The sequence below is a fragment of the Phalacrocorax carbo genome, chromosome 1, assembly GCF_963921805.1.
Source record: "Phalacrocorax carbo chromosome 1, bPhaCar2.1, whole genome shotgun sequence".
NCBI classification, from domain to species: Eukaryota; Metazoa; Chordata; class Aves; order Suliformes; family Phalacrocoracidae; genus Phalacrocorax; species Phalacrocorax carbo.
The window spans coordinates 146,207,487-146,221,547 of NC_087513.1; the positions used below are offsets into that span (position 1 = coordinate 146,207,487).

General features: G+C 38.5%; 1 protein-coding gene across 1 annotated transcript in view; it reads left to right on the forward strand.

The window, feature by feature from the left end:
- The window catches only part of EIF5B (eukaryotic translation initiation factor 5B), a 35,875-nt gene that overhangs the window by 9,651 nt on the left and 12,163 nt on the right, over positions 1-14,061 (forward strand). The window contains exons 2-10 of the mRNA XM_064438729.1: positions 4,806-4,931; positions 5,020-5,104; positions 5,495-6,146; positions 6,624-6,844; positions 7,026-7,176; positions 8,700-8,795; positions 9,989-10,075; positions 11,516-11,605; positions 13,427-13,722. Of these exons, the coding sequence (XP_064294799.1) occupies positions 4,806-4,931; positions 5,020-5,104; positions 5,495-6,146; positions 6,624-6,844; positions 7,026-7,176; positions 8,700-8,795; positions 9,989-10,075; positions 11,516-11,605; positions 13,427-13,722 (1,804 nt within the window). The remainder of the gene's footprint in view (positions 1-4,805; positions 4,932-5,019; positions 5,105-5,494; positions 6,147-6,623; positions 6,845-7,025; positions 7,177-8,699; positions 8,796-9,988; positions 10,076-11,515; positions 11,606-13,426; positions 13,723-14,061) is intronic.

Sequence of the window (14,061 nt, forward strand, 5' to 3'; positions counted from 1 at the left end):
ATAAGTAGGAGAGCTATTGGCTGTCTTCTTATGTCTGACTTAGCCAGCGGTAGGTGACACCTTTTAATCTATTTCCTAACTCTCCTTCAATTTTCACACTGAATGTTTCATACTTTCTCTTACAGGCAGGATTTGGGATTGTAGCTTTACTTGTCATTGGTTTTGCTTAACATGTAACACTAGTTTAGGTTGGATTTTGGAGTATCACTTTCTGATACTGGCCTGATTTGATGCTTTGATTGTGTGAGATATGTTGAATTTCCTTTGCCTGTGACTGTCTTAAAAATCTCTAAATGCTTACTTGGGATGATCCGAGTATATTTGATGCTGTTTTGGTACAGAATGGTGTGCTAGCACGGCATTAACTAGTGACCCAATGAATATTTGGGAATCTACTGATAAGTGGCTTTCCCTGTGTGCTGCAGGTTTTCAGTAGTCTATGCAGACAACATGTATTGGAATCCTTTTGGGCAACAGATGATTTCTTAATGTCATTTCTAGGGCAGTAAGGTCGGTATTTTTCAGTATAAAGTATGTAGATGTTTGTATATGCTACTTTTAAAATGCTTTGGAATATTTTGGTTTTACATTGTGTAATCCCTGCTTAAATGGCAAAAGGCAATGAAATTGCATAGGGGAAATGTAGAAACACTTTTTTTGATCAGTGATGTGATTGTAAAGAAAAATAGTTTGGCTTGGTATCTGAAATGTGGTGATCTCTGCATGCTTGTTATGGGTTACTGTCACCTCCTTTAATTAGGTGGACTGCTGTGTCTTTCCCCACTGCATAGTTTTGCCCTGTATTAGGCACAGACCTCCGTGGAAGAATGTCTGCAGCTGTTTAATGTTTTGAAGATTGCTTGTTTAAGTTTGTGAGTGAATTACACACACCTAACTCTTGCTGTAATTTACTGCATTGAAATGCTGATTGAGCAATTTCAGAACTCTCTTCATATCTGGCAGCAAATATAGAGGCTAGCATCAAAAGTATGTGAATATGGAAGGTGGCTCAGGCTTCACTTCTGAAATGGAGACAAAAGAAAATCAGGGAAATAACTCCTTCTCAGCAGTGCAGTAGCACTTTGTTTTCAGTTTCACTCTTTCCAGACCATCTTGAGCCTCTTGCGCTGGGGAAACATGAGGTTATCTGGGTGTGTGAATTGGATCAACAGCAAGCCTCCTTTGAGCCCAAAGCATTATGAGCTTGAATGGCCTAAGGTAGTGAGGCTGTGAAGTCTGTATACAAAGTCTTCATGTGAAAGCAATTTGAGGTCAGAACTGAAAACTGTTTGAGTGTACTGCTACTTTCAGGTTCCTGTATCAGGCACTCTTAGGGTTGGGGTTAGGACCCTTGTGAAGGCTGAGCGGAGGGGCAAGAAAGGATGGGTGGAGACCTTTTGGAGGACTTGGAGGAGAAGGTTCCTGGCAAGAGTATTTGGGTTTCTGAAATGTGTTTGTGAACTGCTTAAAGTTTACAGGAAAGTTTCCTAGGTGTGTCTTCCACTGCCAAGGCCAGGTTGGATGTGGCTTTGAGCAACCTGGTGTAGTGGAAGGTGTCCCTGCCCGTGGCAGGGGGATTGGAACTAGACAGTCTTTAAGATCACTTCAAACACAAACCATACTGTGAATCTATGAAATAAGCTCTCCTGTTATGTATCTAAATGCATTGGGTTCCTTATGCCATAAGAATCTCCCAGGAAGAGAGGGAGGGCACCTTCTCCATCTTCTTTTCAACTTCCTTTTGTTATGAAATCTTAGTGGAATATTGTTTTAAAAGGTAGGGAAATTCAAGGTCTGTATGGGAATAAACTCTTAGTGATGGAAGGCAATATTTGAATTCCTTGGCTTTCCAAAATATTCTTGCTGTACAGTTCTTAAGAATTATAACTGCATATGTTGCTGTATATATAAATGCAGGCAGCCTGAATTTTACTTTTTACTTCATCCAGGCTCAAATGCTTGAAGCCTGCTGTGTCGTTTTAGTAAATGGAAATGCAGTAGAAAGTATAGATTTCTTGGAAACCATTGACTTGAGCAGTGGAAGCCAAGGTTGGAAGGGCTCTTATACTATGTTTATGCCACTGTTGTGACAGCTGAACAGTCTTCATTATTATTCCTGAAGTGTTCTTGCTGGTGGGTGTTAGAGCTTAATAACTCTGGATTAGTTTTTTCAGTGTTTGATTTGAGATCTTTTTTTTAGCCCCAGAGAAGTTTTCTTCAAGGTTCAGTTGAAGTGAGTTGATTTTAAAAACAAATAAACCCCCACCCCCTTAAAGCCTGTATCCTGGAAAACATAAGGTGCCATAAGCATCCTCTTTTCTAATAGCATAAGAACCATGTTGTTTATGTTTGGACATAACTTTCTGTGTAAAGTTGCAATATGAAAAGTCAGCCTTGAGAATATCCATGTAAAATATAAGCTGTTTAAAGGCTTGGCTCTTTAACATCTCTACAGGCACATTGTTAAGATCCTGTAGTAGTGGGAGCAGTACAGCCACGGAAGAAGTAGTAGTGGAGCTTGTATTTTGGTCTCTTCAAACTATTTCAGACTTGGATTTGACTCAATCTCCTCCATTAACTCTTAGAGTAGGAGGAAGTGAGCAAGTGTGCTTAATAAACTGATATGCTGCACTTAATGCAAAAAGAAATGTGAGGCCATATATGCAGGCCTAGATGTAATATAGTTAGCCTGATATGTGGGTCTTAACTCTAGGTGTAGAGGTGATTGCTGACATTTTTATTTCAGCTGTATATGCTGCTGCGGGTGTACAGCCAGTTAAACTGCTTATAAAAACAGCTCTTAACAGCTGACTTGATGTTTCAGCAATTTATTAAGGTGGAAATGGCCCAAAAGTTTATTCTTTCCTCTTGGGGGAGGTGGGAATTGGTTTAAAATCTTACATTAACAATCTGCGTTACATTTTTTTTTTGAGAAATTTATTGCTTATGTCAGCATGTAAGTACTACTAGGTATATTCAAGACATGTTTTTTCTTCTCTTGACTAGAAGTATCTCTGGTAATAAGGATGTTGTACAGTGAAGTGCTTCATTGTACTGCTTTTTATTTGGTTTGTTCAGTCTCTATAGAAGAAAATGTAAGACCTTGAAAATACAAATGAGCAATCTTGGCCTTTAAAAAAAGTTCATTGTTGCTTACTTGTGCTATTGTCACATATAGACAGTGTTTGGTGACTTGCTGATGCCCAATTTTGGGGATAAAATGGGTTTGTGAATGACAGCATTCACCTAAACTTGTAAAATTATTCTCTCAACCCTCTCCTTTTGTGAAGGGAAATACAGCTTAGACATACTGAATTTCAGAATCTTTAAAGGAATAATTAAGTACTTGATTTTCTTTATTAATACTCAACTTCTGGGTTTGTAAATTGACAGTGCTGGAGCTCTGGTAGTTTAGAACTTGCTGATATCTTGGAGGTCCTGAATTTGGAAGAAATTTATTTCCCTTATTTTGTGGATGTGGATTCAGGTATTTGGTGGGTCAGCCATTGCCCGACTGATTTGCCCTAAGTGGGTGGTAATAACTGAGACAGTGAAATTGTGAAACAGAGTACAGTTTTCTGTTCACATATCTTAAGAGGGAGTTAGATGAGAATAATAGCATATTGATTAAATGGTTTTTGAAACTGCAGGCTGTGATAAAAGTAGCATCCTAATACTTTCTACTTTAATAGACCAGTTTTGGTCTGAGTACCATAGTTCTGTGTGTGAAGCAGGGAACAGGTAAGTCTCCTTTCTTAAAATTGCATCGTGAGTGTGATTAGGTGGAAAAAACTCTGGACACTAGAGTTACTTTGCTTAATTCTCATGGTACAAGTCAAGAAAAAAGTGCATCTGAACTACAGATATTGTTAAAGGACAGGGAAATGCCACTTCTCTTTAGTTGCAGATGAGAGGTTATTTATAGCAAGAAAAGAAAATGCTTTTGAAAGAGAAGCTTGATGTAATGCCATCGAATGAAGAAGGGTGCATATTTCAGATGCTTAGTGAAACTTCTTTTGGCTTTCTTGAGGTCTGGGAGAGGTAATCCTAAGGCAAGTGGTAGAAATGATTGCTTGCCAACTGCACTGGCATTTTTTATGATCTGCTTTAGAGTCTGGCTCGGGGCTGAACTGTGTTTTTCCATGTGACTTATTTTCTTGAAAGACAAGAATATTTTGAAAGACAAGTCTCATGGCAAAGCATAGGCAGCTGTTACCCTAAGTTGGAAGCTGTGAAGAACTTCCACTTCTTTGCTAAACAAAACCACAGTAGCTGTTTTTGTTTGCTAAAGGGTGTTTAAAGGGGCAGATAAGTGCTTCTTAATAGTTATTAAATTGGTTATTAAACTGGTTATTAAATTGCAAGATTTCTGCTATTTGTGCTTCTTATTTGGACTTTCATTGTGGGGGCTGCTCTTCTGTCAGTGGCACCTACTGTGATTTGAATGGCCAAACATTTTATCTTTCAGAGGAACAAAGTGAAACAGTCTAGTTACATTCTTCCAAGAAGTTTTATTAAATCTCACATCTAAACTTTTAAAGTAAATGTTGCAAGAACTGGACAAGTTTTACTGTTCCACCTCCCTTCAAGCTGACTAAATGTGTGAATGTTTTTCCTTTTCATCCTACTGGGTAGAGTAAGGTAATAGTGCATAATGGTGTGTTAAATGTGGGTTTTGCCCCTGCAATGCTTGTGTTTTGTGATTGATTTTACATTTTGAAGCTTTTGTTTTATGCAGATGGCTTCTACTTATGTAAACTTAGAGTTTGAACTCTTGATAACCCTGCTTGCCTTTTGCATTTTAGTGCAAAAGATGATATTGATATTGATGCCCTTGCTGCTGAGATAGAAGGTGCAGGAGCTGCAAAGGAGCAAGACTCTCAGAAATCCAAAGGCAAAAAGAAAAAAGAGAAGAAGAAACAGGATTTTGAGTAAGTTCAGGTTTTTTCCTCTGTCTTACTTTGTGGCAATATACAAAAACTCAGTTACTGAAGTACCATAACTTCTTTCTTATTTTAGTGAAGATGATATCCTGAAGGAGCTGGAAGAACTGTCAATAGAGGCACAAGGAGGGAAAGTTGACAGGGAACCTTCTACAGGAAAGGTGAACACTGAGAGGGAGGTGGGCTATTTAATAGGAAATATTTGGAATACGAGACACCTCTGACCCAGAAAAGTTCTAGTGTTGCAGTGTGGTTGGAGGTCCTATGTGAAACCTGGCAGCTAGTATGGATTCTTAATTATACTTGATCGTCTTCTCATAGCAAAGTCAGTTGTAAAAGATTTTAACAGAAGCCATGGCTTCATTATTCAAAGCTGATCAGAATAAATTTTAATTGTGGGTTGAGGTGTAGTACACTTGTCAGGAATAGTTATTGCTTTCAAACTTCGTCTTCAATAATAGAATTTTTTCTTGACATCTCGTGAGCTAAGTAGCAGCATTAAAACAGCAAGTAGTTTTTCATGGCTGATTATTTAATTGTTTAATTACCAGGTTGAAAATGACAATGAAGACAGCTTATCAAAACAAGATAAAAAAAGGAAAGGAAAGAGTAAAAAAACCAATCTGGAAAATGACTATGACAGTGAGGAAGTGGAAGATAAAGATAAAAAATCTAAAAAAACTCAGAAAGCAAAACAAGACATGCTTGCTGGCAGTGATGATGATGATCATGAGACACAGCTTAAGAAAAGCAAAGGGAGAACTCAGAAGTCAAATAAAAAGCATGATCTCTCAGAAGAAGATGAAACTAACATTAAGAAAAGCAAAGAGCGTGGGGGGGCAGTGTCTACAGGTGAGAGCGGTGATGACTCGGATGAGGTCTCCCAGTCCAGAAAAGGACAAAAGAAAAACCAAAAACCCAAGTCCACTCCTGCTGCTGAAAGTGGGGATGATGAAGAAGAACCTTCATTCAAAGTAAAAACAGTGGCTCAAAAGAAGGCAGAAAAAAAAGAACGTGAAAGGAAAAAACGTGAGGAAGAAAAAGCCAAACTGAGGAAGCAGAAAGAGAAGGAAGAACTAGAAGGTGGTAAAGAACCAGCAAAGCTGAAGGAAGTTCCAAAAAAAGCTGAAGAGAAGGCTTCTCCAGAAGTCATGGCAACCGCTGGCCCTGGGGAAAAAGGAGAGACTCCTGCAGGAACAGAGGGTTTGTAACGTGGTTTCTAAAACTGTAATTTAAACACTATAGCTCTCGTAAGAAGGCCAAAGAGTTGGCAGGCAGTGAGGAGGATTTGTTGCTTTATTCTGAATCTGGAATACCAGACATTTGGTAGCCGTGTCTGCCTCTTTGTGTTGGCTTACGTGGTTGTGTTTTTTCTGGCCTGTAGTTTGTTCAGGTACATGGGAAAACAAAAGCCAGATGGTGAATTCTCATTACAGTGTATGCTTACGGTTCTGTATTGCAAGCATACTTCTTTACTTCCCAGTTATTCTGTTACTTGAAGACTTCAGGACCTGACTTTGTAACTTAAGAGACAGTTTTAATGTTTTCTTAAGTGCTTATGTAGTAGCGAGTCAAAATGTTCCTCCTTTGGTGGTGCTTATCATATTTGAGATGTTAGTTGTATTTATAGTATCTTTAACACTTCTGGGATCTTTGAATGTATACCTCTTTTCTCTGTAGCTGATGACAATGAGGGGGACAAAAAGAAAAAAGACAAGAAAAAAAAGAAAGGTGAGAAAGAAGAAAAAGAGAAAGAGAAGAAAAAGGGTCCCAGTAAAGCCACAGTTAAAGCTATGCAAGAAGCCTTGGCTAAAATGAAAGAGGAGGAGGAAAGGGCAAAAAGAGAGGAGGAAGAACGTATCAGACGACTGGAGGAACTAGAAGCAAAGCGCAAGGAGGAGGTACCCTGTATCTTACCCTGAGGGTAGAATGAGGGAGAGGGTGATCTTAACCTGTACCCTTGCGGGTGCAGTTGGCAGATTAGTCCTTAACATGTTTCTCATCAATAGAATATACACTTGCCCAGCTTTTGTGCAAACCATGCTTTAAAACTTCTGTATGTTTTTTTTAACCTTTTTCTAGGAACGATTAGAGCAAGAGAGGAAAGAAAGAAAGAAACAGAAGGAAAAAGAGAGGAAGGAGCGATTGAAGAAGGAGGGAAAACTCTTAACAAAAGCTCAACGAGAAGCCAGAGCCAGAGCGGAGGCTACTCTTAAACTACTCCAAGCTCAGGGTAAGCAGTAAAGTTTAAAGTAGTAATAAAATAATAAAAAATTCATACCCCTCATTGCTCTGTGCTTGTTTTTTCTATCTGCAGCTAGGAGAGCAAATACTGAGTGATTCCATGTAAAGCTCCTCTGTTGTCAAGGAAGGCAGTGTGTGCCCCCTTCCCCCCCTCCTTTTTTTTAAGTAGGTTTAAATGTCTGTACATTTTAGTTTTACTCTTTAAATATCCAACTTCTTAATACATTCCACTCGTGATTTAAAGAAGTTAGTTATGGAACTTAGGAAACATCACTTCTTTCCATCGCCTAGTCCAAAGGTCAGGGAAAGCAGATGGGCTGTGCTGCACATCTTGTAAGACCAGTGATCTGGATCCTCTTAGATTAATTCATGTGCTCACTTAAGCAAGTGCATTGTCTTGCCTCAAGTTAGCTAGTCCATGGGAACACTACATTAGCTTCTTTGCATTGCATGGGAGCTTTCCTGCTTTTCTGTCAAATATAATCTGTTTCCATTGCAATGAGTAAATATATCCAATGTATTGTAAGCCCGTGTCCTAGTTCCTGGTAACTTGTTTGTGGCTAAGACAAGAAATGAATTCCTGAGTGCTGAGTATCCTTTTTGTATTTGTAGAGAACACTAGCTGACACTCTGCTGGTAGGTGGATGTGTGAGGGTAAGAACCTCTGTAGCTTGTAAAATGTTCGGAGCTTTTAAACATACAAAAAGGCCATTTTTCTTCAGTTGTTTCTGTAGTTATTAAAATCCTTCTATTTGTGTGCTGCTGTAACTGCATTCTTGTCACATGTACACTGTATATCACGCAGTACTTGAAGGAGTTCTGAGTGTTTCAGAAGGTGCAGCAGTAATGAAATTATTAGTTTGTCTTTGTGCCAAACTTCTGTTTTTAACTGAATCCCTTCCAAAATTACAGTACTGTTTTTTTGGTGAGGTGAAGATGACGCTGATGACTTGAACTTGGCATTATCTTAATACCAAAAAAAGGTCTATGTTCTTAAACCAAACAAACCAACCCCCAACACTGAGCAAAAGGGAAAATATCTACGGAACAACTGTAAGCTTTTAAGACGACCCGTGCTTCTTAACTGCTCTAGATTGTCTGAAACTAGGATGACTGGCAGACTGGTTTTAAGTTAGCTTTAGCACAGCAGCCTTTAAACTGACATATGCTTGTTAAACTTGAGGAATGTTTGTTTAGGAAATCCTCTGTAAGTATGTGATGGCTTCAAAACTGGAGACTTAAGACCAGACTGGGCTGTCCCAGTCCCCCCCCTCCCCCCATTAGTAATCTAACTTCTTTTTGAGAGCGTTCAGAGTATTTGAAGAACTATACTTTGTTCAAGTTTTGCAGCTTTTGAAAATCAGACTTTTTAACAAGATATGCATTAAACCTACTTTCCACTCTCTTCCTTCCTCCATCTTGCAATTCTGGAAAACGTGTTCTCATGTAAATCAAAGCTTACATTTAGTAATTAATCACTTGGAATTTTTTTCTAACTATTTTTTTTTTCAGGTGTTGAAGTGCCATCCAAAGACTCTGTGCCAAAGAAGAGGCCAATATATGAAGACAGAAAGAAAAAGAAGCAGCAGCAGCCAGAAAATAAAGAAGGTGCAGTTTGCCTGTAGGGAATCTTAATAGACTAGTTATACTTCTGGAAGTGCTTGTGGACTAAGTCAGCTAATCCTAAACTAATGGTGCTTCAGAGTGCCTGTGAGGTTCTTTTGACACCCCCACGTGCAAGTGCTGATGTATTGGGATCCTAAAGTTATTTTAAAGGCTGCTCATTTAATCCTTTGTTTTACAGTCTTACTTGACTGTTATTTTTTCCTAACCTGCGTATTTTCTTTAGAATTTATAAAGGTTGGAGGTGTACAGAATGTCAAGGCCTTTTACAAATGTGAGATTGAATGCTGGTGTGAATATGTAGGTTAAATACAATGTAGTGTAAATAACAATGACTTGTGATTAAGTCTAAGTAGATGCCCCAGGATGAAAGGGGATTGATCCTATGTTTAGTATGTTTAAGTTGGAGACATTTTTTTGTTTGTTGTTTTTTTTTTTCTTGTATATAAAAATAGTATTAAATTTCCAGGGCATGAGTGGTTCAGAGAGGTTGCATTTTTGAAAACATAGAATTTATTGCACTAGTTAGACATAGAGTGAATGTGTCAGAATTTTTTACTTTTGTGTGTTGTGGTTTTCCTGTAGTATTACTGTGTAATTACTGTAGTAATACTGTGGGGGTATTACTGTGACTCTTAAGACTATTCCTTAGGTTAAATGAAACAAAGCCTCCTTGCATCAGTCTTTCTTTGTTGTTTAGCTCTTTTTTTGGTTTCTTTTTTTACATATGACATGAATTATGTGGCTACTTACCACTTAACAGGAGTGTGTGAAAAGAATTGAGAGCAGTGCTTATCTGAATTGATGATTTTTTTTAAATACGGAACTGTGGAGCACGAATGAGTAGTTCATTAGTATGACTTCATTTTTATCTTGTATTTTAAAGAAAGTAAGGGTTTTCTAATGTTCAGAAGCAATGGTAATCCTCTTAGACAATAACTGACCTATCACATAAATCTGTTTAACTGCTTGGAAAGCCAGATGTTTTCCCATTAGCCACATGGTCTAACTTTTGTTTTAGCTCAGTAAGTGGGAGTTCAGTTAGCTTGGCATTAAATAAATTCAGATTTTGTTTACCTGTAACAGCACAACATAGAACTTAAATGTGAAGCTGTATGTCTAAGTTGATTTGCACTTTGAAAGAATGTAGCAACCAGTTTGCTTTCTTGCAATTTCAGAAAGTGTGGAGGTAACTTCCCCAGCTGAAGACGCTGTAGAACTGGAAACACCAGTAAAAGAAGACACTCCTCTTCCTGTAGAGCCAGGTTAGTAGTAACGCTAATGAACTTAAAACACATAATAAGACTGTGAGGCAGTGCTGCATGGTAGGCATCATACTTTGTTGTATGGGGACTGAGTAGCCATCCTTTCTTGAGGTAGTTGCTGGGTTTTTTTTCTCCTTTTCCTAAGGGTGGGAACCAATGGAATTTTATGGAATAAGAAGGCATGAAGCTTCAGAATGGGACTGTAAAGGTCCCTTATTCTGGGTGAACTCCAGTGTTCAATTGGCTTAGGCAACTGTCTCAAATAAGCACATTCAGTGCCTTATGAGTAGTTCTCTTGACTTATTTGCATTCTAAAAGGCTGTTTTGTCAGTTATTAGGTGGGGGTAGGGAAGAAATATGCTGCTTCTAGTGTTGATAGTGCAGAGTTCACAGTGATTGTATTCTTGATTCCAAATGTTTTGCTTTCACAAGTGCTGAATGCAGTGGATATGGGTTAGCTTGTGGAAGTGAGTATCAGCATAGCAAGTGACTGTTGCCCTAATTTTTACCTACTTGTACTTGTTTTGGCAAAATCACATTGTACTGGACTTCTTCCTCAGGAAAGGGACTGTTTCAATTTTTACCCTTATGCTTAAGTCAAACAAATACTGACAAAATTTCCAACTTTTTGAAAACAAAGCTGAGTGTGTACTCTAATTCTAGCTTGACTTACCTCTTGAAGGAGCAATTCCATTGCCATAAAAAGAAGGGCTTGCTGGCAGAACATTAGTTCCCAGTTAATATTCTAGCAGTCTGGAACTTCATTTCAAAGAGCTGAAATTTTATGACAGTCCTTGTGCTGCAACATATGTATTGTTTAATGCCACTTTTGGAGAGGGTTTAAAGTTTGCATTTTCCTATTTGTCTGTTATTAAAAGCTGCAGTCTCTTCATATATCTGACTGAATTCCTGCTGGAATGAATATATTTAACGCTTCTGGAATCCGCAGTATAATTATGTTAAGGCACCTGGAGTCCTAAACCAGCACTTTTTATAGACAACTTGTTATTTTCCCACTAATTAAAATTAATGCTGTAACCCAACGTGTTTTCTTGATTCTCTGTCACTTTGTTACATGTGGCTAACTGTTAATTGGGCAGGTCCTTTCAAGGAGCGTGGCTGTGGTAGAGCTTTGTGGCATGCATTAAGCAGGCACTCGCATTATATGTAGACAGGAACTAGATGAGTAGTTTAGCTATGTCTTCCAAAAATATGTTTTGCTAGGCGAAGATTCTAGCACTGTAAGATTTTGTGGAGAGAATTGAAGATTCTTTCTTAGGTATGCAGCATTTTCCATTTAGGGAACATGGAGATAATTTGGTAAAATTATGGTAGCAGCAAACTTGTAAGTTTCAGTTGTCAATATGTCAAAGGAAGGGGCATCTAAAAATGTTGTATGTTGCTGGGCTGTTTCTTTTCCTTTAATGTTGGATTTCTTAGTTTCAGAGGAAAAGGAGGAGGAAGAAGAAACGGAAGATGCGGGTTTGGATGACTGGGAAGCTATGGTTAGTGATGAAGATGGAGAGAAAGGTGGGCATGTAAATACCAAACGGATGCTTTTTCTGATTAAGGTGTTTCTTTGGGCTGAGTTTTTTGTTTCTGTAGAAAACAATATTGTATTTAGATTCTCCCCCTGCCCCATTAGATAAATTGTGAGGCAAGTGTGATGATACAGAGATACAAGTTCCTCTTCTCAAAGGCAGAACTTTCAGAAACTGTACAAATACTGCTCAGGAAGACCCTTTGGAAAGACTCCATTATTGGAGCAATCCAACTGCATTTCGGTGCGGTTATCTCTCAGTTGGATTTTTTTGCTCGTTTTTATGGGAGTAAAAATCCTCCTTTTAATATGTGCTTAAGCAACTTCTGGGAGTTTAGGGAAGCCTTTTACCTGGTACTGTGTTTCTCTAGTAACCATTCCAACGCCATAACAGCTTCACTACACAAATCTGGCAACATCTAGGAGAGTACTTTTGAGACAAGTTCTCAAAGAAGTGGGGGGCACTTAGATGGCACAAAGGTTAGTGTGCATGCATTATGGTAGCTTCTAGGTACCTTCCCTCATCTGCTTCTTTGAGAGGCATCTGTGGAAGAAAAGGAAGAATTGCCACAACATTCATATTCCTGTGCATACGTGCCAAAGCCCACTTTCTGTCTGTGGCCAACAATGATGTTTATGTGGAAGTTAGAGCTGCACAAGAATGCAGGAATAACTTCTCGGGTATCTTCTTCCAGTGGTGGAGAAAGCTGCCATGAGTCTTCCTGAATAGGAGTTGATTACTGTTCTTAGTGCTTCCGTGATGTGTCTCCGTTGTTCCTTAAGATCAAAGACTGTTCAAGTATTTTTTGACTTACCTAGCCCTGCACTTCTGGCACCTGTGCTTTCAAGTGTGTTGTTTTATATACATATGTATATGTACAGCAGTATGGATTTTATTTTGGCACAAGTGTGTGTTTCTGTGGTGCTGGACTCATCTATTTAGAGTACTGAGGGCTGCTTGCTTTCTTGAAAGTCTGTTTTAGTCTGTTGCCACTGTCCTGGGGAGAATGTCGCATCCCACTTGTTGCTTCTTGGATTTGAAGGATCTGCCAGTGTGATCCAGAAGAGCCTTTCTACGAATTAGACTTAGTATATTACTAAGCTGATGGATTTTCAGCATAGCAAGAAAACATAACTAATCTCTAAGAGCAGTGAGCCTTCTAGCAGCTCTGTAAGGAAGACAGTGTGTGGCTTTTAAGTGTTCATTAGCTTGTCTCTTATAATTTTGCAAGTATGATAAATAAGAAGAGTTCAAAGGAATTTTTTTCTCTAGTTCTTTTTGTTTGTTTACTGAGGTATTTCTCTGAAAAATATTAATCTTCTCTGAACAGTGTAGGAAAACCTTGATGAGACCTCTGAAGATACAGAAGAGATAATTTGTTCTGAGTGTTACTTCTGCTTAAGTGCATTCCTGATCAGTAATAGAGAATCCAAATTTTGTTGAATTTGGAGTACTTTGGCTTTCTGCTTAAAGGTGTTAGTGCATTTGTTCCTTTATGAAGAGTACACAGCTTTAAAGAATATTGACTTTATCTGAATATTTGCAAAAGATGTCAAGCATAAGTGTGCTGATATCGTTCCTCTCCCCCACCCCAAGCTCACTCTGCTAGCACAACTCTAAACAAAAGTCAGCAGGTCTGAACATGAAATACATTTTTATATTGAAAGTTGAAAAATGATCTTGACTAGCACTTCTTCAATGGAACCTACTCTCAGTCCTTACCCTTGTAGTCTCTTTTTTCTTGCCTTCTCCCCCATAAGTGTGGATTTAATACAGGATTTTTACTTTAGACTTTGATTTTTTTTGACAGAGAGCAAACCTGTCCACGTTGAAGTCAAAGAACAAAATGAAGTGGATGAGGAAGAGGAGGAAGATGAGGAGGAGGAGGAAGAGGAAGAGGAGAGTGAAGAATCTGAAGATAGTGAAGGGAGTGAAGATGAGGATGAAAAGACCTCAGATGAGAGAGAGGCAGACTCCCAAGCTATTGGAAAACAATCTATGGAAAAAAAGCCCAGCAAGGAAATTAGCTCTGATTCTGAGTACGACTCTGATGATGACCGCACTAAAGAAGAGCGTGCTTATGACAAAGCTAAACGGAGAATTGAGGTACTGAGATACAACTTTATTTGAACGGCTGGACTCTTGTGTTGTATAAGAAGGAAGTTAATCTTCTATTCACCAAAAGGCCTTTTAACCATATTTGTCAAAATAATGGCTATGTCATGACTAATATTTAGGCAGGTCCAAAAATAGAGTTAAGAAAAAAGACCAGTTCTTGCCTGAAGCTGAAGTATTTGATTTTAGGCAACTTGATCATGAAGAATGCCCACTTCAGTGTCGTTCCCCTCCACCTCTCCCCTGCCTAGAGAAAGAGGCCTTTATCCATTAGATAGGTATTTCACCAGTTTAAAAGATTTATTTCTAAACTGTTCAACATTTTTGTGG